The 12,500-nt window shown below is 43.5% G+C and overlaps 2 protein-coding genes across 2 annotated transcripts in view; both read right to left on the bottom strand.

The window, feature by feature from the left end:
- LOC139921669 (adenylate cyclase type 8-like) overlaps positions 1-2,031 on the bottom strand; it is a 23,689-nt gene extending 21,658 nt beyond the window's left edge. Inside the window, exons 1-3 of the mRNA XM_078291229.1 lie at positions 1,766-2,031; positions 710-904; positions 1-121 (exon numbers count right to left, since the gene is read on the bottom strand). The exon at positions 1-121 is cut by the window's left edge and continues 107 nt beyond it. Of these exons, the coding sequence (XP_078147355.1) occupies positions 1-121; positions 710-904; positions 1,766-2,031 (582 nt within the window). The remainder of the gene's footprint in view (positions 122-709; positions 905-1,765) is intronic.
- A 10,425-nt stretch (positions 2,032-12,456) lies between these two features.
- The window catches only part of dnajc27 (DnaJ (Hsp40) homolog, subfamily C, member 27), a 6,195-nt gene continuing 6,151 nt past the window's right edge, over positions 12,457-12,500 (bottom strand). Inside the window, exon 7 of the mRNA XM_078291154.1 lies at positions 12,457-12,500. This exon is cut by the window's right edge and continues 804 nt beyond it. The gene's annotated coding sequence lies outside the window, so the exon portion shown is untranslated.

Genomic DNA, 12,500 nt, shown 5'->3' with positions numbered 1-12,500 from the left:
TCCCCCGCCCAGCGCCGAGAGGAGGAGCTTAGTCAGGATGTCAATCACTATGGTGACGACCAATGAGGTTCTGCGCTGACCGGAGGAGAACTGCTGGTAGAGTTTCTCCAAGTCTTGAGATCTGAGAGAGAGAGAGAGACAGAGAGAGAGAGATGAAGAGAGACAGAGAGAGAGACAGAGAGAGAGAAGGGGGGGGTCTTATATCAGCTAAACAAAGCAATACATTGTTACATTTTGTAACTTTTGAGGGAAAAAGCTTACAAGGTACAAGATTGTGTCAGAACTACATTTCCCATGATGCCTCTCTTCACCGTAAGGAGCGTACCACAATGACTGTGCCTTTGTTTCTGCTGGGTGACAGTGTTCAGTAGCCAGACAGGAAGTATCACTAGCTGTAAAATGTTTATGGTGCAACGTTAGCTAGCAGGTTTACTAGCAAGCTAAGCTAAGTCTTGTTGTTAGCTTTGCATGGAAAGTTCCCCGCTACGTATTTGGAACGTTCCAAACCAGGAAGTTGTGTCTTGTTTGTACTGAAGGGATTCTGGGTAATGTAGTGCGGTGAATGTAAATACGCTTCATCATGAGGAATAAATATCACTCAGATTTTTCTGTGTGTATTTGTGTATTGTAGTGTATTTCGTGGGTGTGTGCTCTTACTTGAATGTGTGTTTCCGGGTATATAAGTGTGTGTGTGTGTGTGTGTTCCTACTTGAAGGTGTGCTGCAGCGTGGGGACGAACACGCCTCGCACCGTGGATCCCCAGGAGACGAAGAAGTCGGCGTCGCTGAGCGAGTTGTTTCTCTTCTGCGTTGCCGTGGCGATCCTCTGCGCCGGGTGGATCCGTGCCGCCGACGAGCGCCGCCTCTGCCAAATCCCCCCGCGGGACGCCTTGCTGCGGATCTGCCTGCCGACACGAAGTGAGGAATGTAACACCTGATAGAAAGCTTTCAGGTGACCTAACCCCCCTCCGGCGGCCATCTTGGAGGTCCTCAGCTCTGTGAACAGCTGACTGTGTTTCTGTCTCAACAGAACTGAACAGACGGTTAATTTCTGTCTGTTTCTGACTGAACTGATCATTTCATCACTGATCCATCTGATTGATTTAGTGTTTAGATAATGTCAGCTTGTTAGCTAGCTAACCATAGTATCTGGTCAGCTAACATCACTGTCTTGTTGTTAACACATCCGATTAGCACACTAGCTAACGTAGCTAGCAGCAGCTATCCCTTACAAAAAAGTCACATGTGAAAACCCACATGTGAATTCAAAGCACATGTGCTTTTTGGACACGTTGGTTTTCCTACATGTACAGGTGAAATTTCCCATGGACATTTTCACCTGCGAACTGTCTCTTTGCATGTGAAATTAAGTTTTCACATGTGAAACAGATATTGACAGATCTAATGGCAGGGGAAAATGTGAAAAAAAAAAGTTCACATGGAAAAGAAACTCTTCATCTAGAAACTAAAACTTTTTACATCTGAAGTAAAAACTGTCACATGACATCAGAAAACAATGTGAGAAAAACCAACATGTGTCCAGAAAGCACATGTGCTTTGAATTCACATGTGTGTTTTCACATGTGACTTTTTGAAAGGGTCACTGTGACAAACAGTTTGGACTCACTATTAGCAGCAAGCTAACGGAGCTCTGGAGCCAAGACTGTGTGTGGGTCCAAGAGCTACAGGAGGAGGAGAGGAGTTATATAGAGGAACAGAATCAGTGAACTGATCTTTAACATCATCAGTAACCGTGGCGACCGCACCTGTTGATGTCATCGATGTAGGCGTCGGTGACTGTGATGCGGCGCTTGGCTCCTCCCAGGCCGCCGGCCAGCTGCAGCGAGTAGAGGTTCCGCTGGTCGATGATGTTCCGCACGGCGTTCTGCCACATCAGCTGCTTCCACTTCAGCGCCGGGGGGGCGGGGCTAACCTCGGCGCTGAAAGTGATCGGCGGCTGGAGCGCGACGTCACCGGAGCGCTGCGGCGCCTCGCAGCCGCCATTTTCCACCACTTCGCCGTGGTCGCCCATGGTTACGCAGGCGAGATCGGTAAAGCGCCGCCCCTCTGCGACCTGATTGGTGCAGAGAACGCAGTACTAATACACAAAATATACAAAAATACACAGAAACATAAACTTCTACAGTTTACTGCCTACATGTATCTTACTGTTTAAAGGATAGCAGGGAATTTAAAGGAAAATTCTCCTAAAACTCTTTAACTCTTAAAAATCAGCAATTAGTGATGTACTTTGCATTCCTGGTTCCATCCAGTAGTTAGTTGTGTTTCTCTTCTTGGTGGATAACCGGCCAATCGTAGACGAGGTGACGTCACCTCCAGATGTTTATAGTTTGATATGAGAAAATGTTTCAGGATGTAAAACCTCAGCGGTAAACGTCAGGTTTTGGTGTCAGTCCCTCAGAATCAAAGAGCGAGGGCTTCTTTCTAGAGCCGCCATTTTGCACCGAGAGACGTTCAACAATCATACAGGGAGAAATCCATCGTAGAAGAGGAGAGAGACCAGTTTCTCCACCACAGGAGCAGGAGAGAGACCAGAATGCACTGCAGCAGAGAGACAGGCTGGGGTTTGAAGAAGGGGGCGGGACTCAAAACGTGAAACAACTGGAAACTCTCGCTCTCTTGCTCTTACTGCGCTATCACTCTCATGTAAAACAGCTGGAAGTTCACGTCCCTTCACTGGAGGTTGTTGAAAGGCATTCTGGGAAACGTAGTAAATCACTAACTGCAGTAGAACTCACTTCCTGTGATTACTGTCTGTTGTGCTGCGGTCAGGAGTCGGTTACCGGGCGGATCGAGCCAGGAGATCAGTGGATTGGAATCTGATTGGATTAGCCCAGAAACCAGGAACTAAATGAGACGATCTGATCAAAAGACTCAGAGCATTGAGTGTTAAAGTTAAACTGGTGACACTTTACATGAAGTGTTCATGAACTAATGTTAACTAATGCATTTACTAACATGAATTAAACATGAAATAAACATGACCTAATGCAGTTGCTTATTGTACATTTAATATGAACTCATCTTTGTTAATGTGACTGTTCATGCTTAATTCATGTTAGTAAAAATGAGTTAACAGTATAAACAAACATGTAAACATAAATTAATGCAGTTGTTCATGTGCATTTAACATGAACTGTTATTCATGTTAATTCATGTTAGTAAATGCATTAGTTAACATTAGTTCATGAACACTTCATGTAAAGTGTCAGTCTGCGATGATGAATATGATGAAGTGTTTATTTACCCACTTTCCCTCAACCTGCTTTCTTCTACTGCAGTTCGTGATTTCCTACATTTCCCAGAATGCCTTTCAACAACCTCCAGAGAAGGGGCGTGTTGCATCCAGCTGTTGTTTTTACATGTAGATGAAGATAGTAGGAGCTAGAGAGTTATTTTGAGTTAGAGACCCACCTTCACACCCCATCCTGTGTCTCTGCTGCAGTGCATTTTGGTCTCTCTCCTGCTCCTGCAGTGCATTCTGGTCTCTCTCCTGCTCCTGCAGTGCATTCTGGTCTCTCTCCTGCTCCTGTGGTGGAGAAACTGGTCTCTCTCCTGCTCCTGCAGTGCATTCTGGTCTCTCTCCTGCTCCTGTGGTGGAGAAACTGGTCTCTCTCCTCTTCTACGATGGATTTCTCCCAGTATGATTGTTGAACGTCTCTCGGTGCAAAATGGCAGCGGACGAGTTGAGCTACCTTCGTCCCCCTCGTCCTCCTCTGACCGCTCATAACTCAGGTCAATGTCTCCATACTGCTGTCACTACTGTGTGAATGAAGTTACAGTTTAGTGTAGATGTGTACTGGGAATATCTGGTAAGCATTTGTTTGTTGCACAACACTGTGTTGTCTGCTAGCAGCTAACCAGCTGTTAGCTAGCAGTGCCAACCAGCTGTTAGCTAGCAGTGCCAACCAGCTGGTTAGCTAGCAGTGCCAACCAGCTGTTAGCTAGCAGTGCCAACCAGCTGTTAGCTAGCAGTGCCAACCAGCTGGTTAGCTAGCAGTGCCAACTAGCTGTTAGCTAGCAGTGCCAACCAGCTGTTAGCTAGCAGTGCCAACCAGCTGGTTAGCTAGCAGTGCCAACCAGCTGTTAGCTAGCAGTGCCAACCAGCTGTTAGCTAGCAGTGCCAACCAGCTGTTAGCTAGCAGTGCTAACCAGCTGTTAGCTAGCAGCTAAGCAGCTGAACAACGTTGTCGTGATCTGCTTTTTATTTCTCCTCACAAGAAGCTCCAGGCAGCGGAGTGATGCAGTAAAACGTCCCAGTGCTGTTATACTGTACATCAGCACTCATGGAACGCCTCTTGTCCAATCAAATTACTCGACTGGAACTACCTGTTGTATAATTTCAGATATCAAACTCCACTGTAGCGGAAACATCTGGAGGTGATGTCACCTCGTCTACGATTGGCCGGTTATCCACCGAGAAGAAAAACACAACAAACTACTGGAGACAGAAACGAGAAGCAGCAACAGATGTTTTCAGTGGATTCTCCTACTGAGGAACTGATATGAATACATGAAGCCCATTGCTGGCCTTCCTTCCTTCTTTCTTTCCTTCCTGCTTCCTGTTCCTTATTTCTGTTTCCTTCTTTCATTCCTTCCTTCCTTCATCTCTTCCTTCCTTTCTGTCTTTCTTTCCTTCTTCCTTTCCTTCCTTGCTTCCTGTGTTCCTTCCTTCTTTCTTTGTTTAGTTCTTTCCTTCCTTCCTTCCTTCATCCCTTCCTTCCTTCCACAACTGTTACAACTGTTCCCTGACGGTGTGTGTGTGTGTGTGTGTGTGTGTGTGTGTGTGTGTGTGTTGGACCTACTTGCCGGACAGTGTGTGTTGTCCAGATGGACAACACACACTCGTCTTTCTCCTCTTTCCCTCTGTCTCTTCTCTCATCTTTTCATTCTACATTTCCAGTCCGTCTGCAGCCTCTCAGTTCAAACTCCAAACTGACATCAGCTGATGAATCCCAGAGCGATTTATTCTCTTTCCACCGATTAAAAAGTCTTCTTCGATTTGTTCCAGAATCCTCTTTAGATTTGTTAAAGTCTTCTTTACATTCTGTAGAACGTCTTCAAAGTGTAAAAATTCTTCTTTACGTTCGTTAGTCTTCTTAAATTTATCTTTTTTACATTCATCATTAAAGTCTCCCTTATATTAAAAAGTCTTCTTTCATTTAGTTTTCGTCTTCTTAAATTTGTTAAAATCTTCTGTTAAAAAGTCTTTTCTACATTTGTCCGTTTTAAAACGAAAACAACAAAAAACTGCAGATCGTCCAAATCCTCGGGGAGACGAAGACAAAATGAGAAGAAAAAATATCCGAAAAGAGAGAGAACGAGGGAAAGAACGACAGGAAACAGATTTAGAAAGAGTAATTTAGAGAGAAAGGCAGGTAGGAGAGAGAGAGAGAGAGAGAGAGAGAGACAGGTGTAAGGAGAGAAAGGTAAAACGAGTTAGAGTGAGGTAAAGAGAGAGAGAGAGCGGTAGATGGAGGTAGAGAAGCTTTAGCTAATGAGCTGATGTCTCTACAGCAGATGTCTGACCCTGCATGGCTGTGTGTGTGTGTGTGTGTGTGTATGTGTGGTGTGTGTGTGTGTGTGTGTGATCGGTTGGTCCTGGTCAGGTTAATCCTGACAGGAATCAGAGTGAGAGACAGATATCATTTATAGGGCAGCTTAACGCCACACACACACACACACACTCCGAGGTGACATTTGTGATTTCCCCTCACCTTCTTCTCCAAACGCTGTGTGTGTGTGTGTGTGTGCCCAGGTGCATGATGGGATTGGCAGACCTCCAACCGGGTTAGATTGCGTGACACGGGGAGACTCCAGCCTGCTTCAGATTAAAGAGAGAGAGAGAGGGTGTGTGTGTGTGTGTGTGTGTGTGTGTGTGTGTGTGTGTGTGTGTGTGTGTGTGTGTTGGCGGTGCATCCTAAATCCGTGTACGAATCTTTTCACTAGAAGCGACTCTAGTGTGTTTTACTGTCTCTGGTCTGAGGAAACGAGCATCATGGGAGAAGAGAGAGAGTGAAGGACGAGCCACAACACAAGGTAGAAAAATATCTTTCTTCTACCGTTTCTATTTGTTTTTATTTTTTATTTACTGTTTTACAGAGTCAGTTTGAACTGCTTGAGACTTTGACATAAATCAATATGCGCCTACATTAAAACAGAAGTGTATTTCTGCATGTGGGGTAAAACTGGGGAATTCTGTCGAGGATGAATTCAAATGTTCTCAGTTTAAGAACAAATATAAAGAAAGAGAAGTGAGACAATACAAACTTAAAGAGAAACATTCAGGTTGTTTTGTATTTATGAGTGTACATTTTTTTGTTCTTTTTTGTATAATGGCAGTTGGGCTATTTTTTTTTTATAAGCGAGGGGAAAGAAAGGGGGGGTAGGGATGATAAGTGCACTTCTACCTCCTTTTCTAACACCTTTCATTATTATTAGGTTAGTTTGTGTATCGGTAAATGATCCAAATAAATCTAATTAAAAAACAATAATTCCCTGATATTCTCCGACTTTCCCTCTGAAATACAAACTCAAAATCCCTTCTTTCCTTTCTGTCTTTCCTTCTTCCATCCCTTCCTTCTTTCTTTCTTTCCTTTCTGTCTCTTTCCTTCTTCCATCCCTTCCTTCTCTTTCTTTCCTTCCTGTCTTTCTTTCCTTCATTCTTCCATCCCTTCCTTCTTTCTTTCTTTCCTTCCTGTCTCTTTCCTTCATTCTTCCATCCCTTCCTTCTTTCTTTCTTTCCTTCATTCTTCCATCCCTTCCTTCTTTCTTTCTTTCCTTCCTATGTCTTTCTTTCCTTCATTCTTCCATCCCTTCCTTCTTTCTTTCTTTCCTTCCTATGTCTTTCTTTCCTTCATTCTTCCATCCCTTCCTTCTTTCTTTCTTTCCTTCCTGTCTTTCTTTCCTTCATTCTTCCATCCCTTCCTTTTCTTTCTTTCCTTCCTGTCTTTCTTTCCTTCATTCTTCCATCCCTTCCTTCTTTCTTTCTTTCCTTCCTATGTCTTTCTTTCCTTCATTCTTCCATCCCTTCCTTCTCTTTCTTTCCTTCCTGTCTTTCTTTCCTTCATTCTTCCATCCCTTCCTTCTTTCTTTCTTTCCTTCCTGTCTCTCTTTCCTTCATTCTTCCATCCCTTCATTCTTTCTTTCTTTCCTTCCTGTCTTTCTTTCCTTCATTCTTCCATCCCTTCCTTCTTTCTTTCCTTCCTGTCTTTCTTTCCTTCATTCTTCCATCCCTTCCTTCTTTCTTTCTTTCCTTCCTGTCTTTCTTTCCTTCATTCTTCCATCCCTTCATTCTTTCTTTCTTTCCTTCCTGTCTTTCTTTCCTTCATTCTTCCATCCCTTCCTTCTTTCTTTCCTTCCTGTCTTTCTTTCCTTCATTCTTCCATCCCTTCCTTCTTTCTTTCTTTCCTTCCTGTCTTTCTTTCCTTCATTCTTCCATCCCTTCCTTCTTTCTTTCCTATGTCTTTCTTTCCTTCATTCTTCCATTCCTTCCTTCTTTCTTTCTTTCCTTCCTATGTCTTTCTTTCCTTCATTCTTCCATCCCTTCCTTTTCTTTCTTTCCTTCCTATGTCTTTCTTTCCTTCATTCTTCCATCCCTTCTTTCTTTCTTTCCTTCCTATGTCTTTCTTTCCTTCATTCTTCCATCCCTTCCTTCTTTCTTTCTTTCCTTCCTGTCTTTCTTTCCTTCATTCTTCCATCCCTTCCTTTTCTTTCTTTCCTTCCTGTCTTTCTTTCCTTCATTCTTCCATCCCTTCCTTCTTTCTTTCTTTCCTTCCTGTCTTTCTTTCCTTCATTCTTCCATCCCTTCCTTCTCTTTCTTTCCTTCCTGTCTTTCTTTCCTTCATTCTTCCATCCCTTCCTTCTTTCTTTCTTTCCTTCCTGTCTCTCTTTCCTTCATTCTTCCATCCCTTCATTCTTTCTTTCTTTCCTTCCTGTCTTTCTTTCCTTCATTCTTCCATCCCTTCCTTCTTTCTTTCCTTCCTGTCTTTCTTTCCTTCATTCTTCCATCCCTTCCTTCTTTCTTTCTTTCCTTCCTGTCTTTCTTTCCTTCATTCTTCCATCCCTTCATTCTTTCTTTCTTTCCTTCCTGTCTTTCTTTCCTTCATTCTTCCATCCCTTCCTTCTTTCTTTCCTTCCTGTCTTTCTTTCCTTCATTCTTCCATCCCTTCCTTCTTTCTTTCTTTCCTTCCTGTCTTTCTTTCCTTCATTCTTCCATCCCTTCCTTCTTTCTTTCCTATGTCTTTCTTTCCTTCATTCTTCCATCCCTTCCTTCTTTCTTTCTTTCCTTCCTGTCTTTCTTTCCTTCATTCTTCCATCCCTTCCTTCTTTCTTTCCTATGTCTTTCTTTCCTTCATTCTTCCATCCCTTCCTTCTTTCTCTTTCCTTCCTGTCTTTCTTTCCTTCATTCTTCCATCCCTTCCTTCTTTCTTTCTTTCCTTCCTGTCTTTCTTTCCTTCATTCTTCCATCCCTTCCTTCTTTCTTTCCTATGTCTTTCTTTCCTTCATCCTTCCATTCCTTCCTTCTTTCTTTCTTTCCTTCCTATGTCTTTCTTTCCTTCATTCTTCCATCCCTTCCTTCTTTCTTTCCTATGTCTTTCTTTCCTTCATTCTTCCATCCCTTCCTTCTTTCTTTCTTTCCTTCCTATGTCTTTCTTTCCTTCATTCTTCCATCCCTTCCTTCTTTGTTTTCTTTCTTTCCTTCTCATTTCTTCCTTTGTCTCTTTCTTTCCTTCCTTCTTTATTTGTTCCCCTCTTTCATTCCTTCCTTCCATTCTTTGTCCTTGGAAAAAAAACATCCCGGAAACCGAACCATTTGGAAAATCCCCTGATATTCCGACAAATTTCCCAACTTTCCCTGTCTGGAATACAACTGAAAATTCCTTCTTTCATTCCTTCCTTCCTTTTTGTCTTTCTTCAATTCCTTCCTTCCTTTGTCTTTCTGTCTTGCCTTATTCCATTCCTTCCTTCTTCCCTTTCTTTCTTTCCGTCATTCTTCCACTCCTTCCTTCTTCCTGTTTCCTTCTTCTTTCCTTCCTTTTTGTCTTTCTTTCTTTCCTTCCTTCATTCTTTCCTTCCTTTGTCTTTTTTTCCTTCTTCCATTCCTTCCTTCCTTTCTTTATCTTTAGCCTGGAATACGACTCAAAGTTCCAGAATATTCCATGATGTCCCAGGACGTGGAGATGAACTGAGGACAGCTGCCCCAGGGCATTGTGGGTATAATCAGGATCAAGGGCCTTGATAAGGCTGATTACTGGAGAGGAGCAGGTCACACACACACACACACACTCACACACTCTCACACACACACACTGATTGACAGACGAGTCAGAGAAAAGTGTTTTTTTTTATTATTTCGTTTTATTATTCCAAAAACGATCCAGCAGCACGTGCACGATTCATCCGGTGTCGCGTGTCACACAGAACAAAGACAACAAGCAGTGAGACACACACACACACACACACACACACACACACACACACACACACACTTCCATCCATACATATGACTCTCAAGAGATCTGCTGCAACACAGCGGTCTCGTTAACACTTTTAACTTTTAAGTGTGAAGCATGTGGCCGACACACTTTTCACGCTGTGTGTGTGTGTGTGTGTGTGTGTGTGTGTGTGTGTTTCCATTGAAGGTGAGAAAAGTCATGGATTATGAGTTTGATCTATGACAAAATAGTGTTAACTTGAGCTAGTCGTCATGCATTCCTCTTCACCACACACACACACACACACACACACACACACACACACACACGCCGGCTCTTATTTAAAACATGCCAAATCCCGACCACATGATCATCGTACAAAATAAATAATGTACAGATATAACACACACCACGCTGATATTTAAACAGACAGTAAATCAGTTGAAATGAAACTTGTGGAACATCAAAGCTCCTCTCAGGTTCCACCGCTCCTTTTTTAACGTGAGTTTTATCGATCCGATCGCAGCGAGACGCGTTAAAGCCGCTCTGCGTCTCACTTTAACATCTATAAATCATCAGCAGATTAAGTTAGAGTCATCAGCATCATGACAGTAAACATCCTCCAGAGTTTCTCCACCTGGTTCTTCTTCTGTTCTTCTAAAGCTGAAAGAGTTTCTGGCAGCAGATGGTGGAAGGAGGGAAAGGAAGATGGAGAAATCACTTCCAACATGTTGATCCTCTTCAGGGAGGGGGAGGGGGGGCAGGAAGCAACGGGGCTGATGGGAAATGTAGTCTTAATGTGGAGAAACACTAGAACTAACACTACTACTGGAGCGAGACGGAACAATCAGCTGTTTGCTGTCAGACCGAGGCACAGCTGCTCATTTGACGACAGATTGATGTTAAAATACACAGAGCAACTTTAAATTCATCAGTCTATATTTAAAATTCAATTTGAGATCAATAAATATCTCTCTGATCAGATCTAAAGATAAAAGTCACATTAAAAAGCCTCTATCATCAACTCTAGACACATATAAAAATATAGGACTGTTATGGGACACCATGCTGTCTGTCAGGTCTTTGCTGTATGAAAAGCTGCTTTACGCTCGCGGACCGACGCGGCAAAAAAAAAGAAAAACGGTAAACGGGCACATTGTCGTTTCAACGTGCCGACGCAGAACATCATCATCATCATCATCATCATCATCATCATCATCATCGTCGTCGTCGTCGTCGTCATGTAAACGTCCTGGTTCAGGCGGGGCGGTCGGTCACTGTGAGGAGCGAGAGCGTCCTGCAGGACAAACTGCTTAGCGAGTCGTTTATTTTCTGTTTTTCGGTCTGCGATGTTTCAGCCGATGGAAACGGAGGGAATCGGTCATGTGACCCGCTAACCGACGCTTCGTCTAATTTCTAAATAAGAGGTTTGTTACAGTTACAGAAAAACTTCGGCTCGGGGCGGAAAGTCGCCGACGTCACCGTCGTTTTTTTTCTCTACCGTCCAATCAGATCAGCGGAGAGGCGGGACTTCTGCAGTGACTCTTGTAAACGATAAACATGGCGGATCAGCAGGATCAGACTTCTCAGAGCGGAGTGAGAGCGATCTGAACAGAGACAGACTGCAGCAGCTGAACTCTGAATGTCTGCTAACTATCTGTCATGAATTTATCTTGTTTATAATACTTGTATAGTTTAGATAAATCACATGAACCTTCCTCTAGCTGGCACACTAAGCAGCTGGTTGAGTGACTGACAGCTGATTCTGTGGTTGCCTAGCAACAACAACACAAAAGCGCAGCAGGCTTCAACAAGAGAAGTCCGTCAGCCGTGTTGCCGTTCAGCCTTCAGAAGTCCTTTAATCTGAACCGCAGGTCCTCAGCTGGGCCCCCACCCTCACAGTGAGCCGCCCGTCTCTTCCCTGACACACTCCTTGGTTTCGGTTTGGTTTGGCGCCCGTGACGCCGCGGCCGCGTCGACCAATCGTCACCTTGGCGCCGGTGACATCGTCGGCAGGGGAGCGAGTGTTGCGGAGGGAGGGGGAGCGACGGCGTTGACGGGCGTCCTGGGACGTTTGGCCACAGTACAAAAGTGTCTAGTTCATATTAAACATGCAGTTTGACTGGAACACACCTTTAACTCCTAATGATTTGGCAACCTGGGTTTTAATAAAGTGGATCGGTGGACCGGGGCAGGAGCTGGTCCGGTCCACATCTGGACGGCCTACACTGAAGAAAATGTCCAAATTTACATATTTAACTGTCAAAATCTTTTCTTAAAACAAGTGAACAATGTTGTTTCACTTTCATTAAACTATCAAAAACATGACAATGTGGAAAACTTTTGGCCAAGTAGTTCTGCACTGGGAACAAGAGGAACCTCCTCACCCACTGGCAGTTTGTCTTTCATTTGTTTTGGGACAAATCAGATTTGAGAGTCGATACTAAAGCTTCCTCACACTCTGACTGGGAGGAGGAACAGTGAACAGCTGGACTGAACAAGAGGCAGCAACACACTGCAGGACACACACACACAGCAAGAGATGTGTTCTTGTTTCAGTCAGAAGTCTCACTCACTGGTTTTAACACATCTCACCTTCATCTCAGTCTGACTTCTGCAGACTGGCTCAGTTATCTTCTCTCTTCTCCAGACTCATCAAGATCATTTCAGGATGTTTTTTAGTGAAATCATCGTAATAATTTCACCGCTTTCAACAAATGAGACTTTTTTCCAGCAGAATGTAACTTGTTTCAGGACATTTTCTTGGTAAAAGTGAAATTGTCTTGGAGAAAGTTTCTTGTTTCCAGATTTTCTTCATTGTTTTCTGATGATTTCTTGAAAGAAGAAGTCATATTGGCATGAATCAAGAGAAATTTACTGAAAGCAGCAGATTATCTGCCAGTGCAGAGAGAGAATTTGACTAAAAATATCATGAAAGAAGCTGATAGGTCTGGAGACAAGATGACATCACTGGACAGATCGTGTTCTAGAATCCTCACTGAACTACAAACAAGAAACTTTGTATCAAGTAAATATCTTGACT

The sequence above is a fragment of the Centroberyx gerrardi genome, chromosome 21 (assembly GCF_048128805.1).
Source record: "Centroberyx gerrardi isolate f3 chromosome 21, fCenGer3.hap1.cur.20231027, whole genome shotgun sequence".
Taxonomy (NCBI): Eukaryota; Metazoa; Chordata; class Actinopteri; order Beryciformes; family Berycidae; genus Centroberyx; species Centroberyx gerrardi.
Note: the sequence above shows the minus strand (reverse complement) of the source record. Positions and strands in the feature narration are given on the sequence as shown.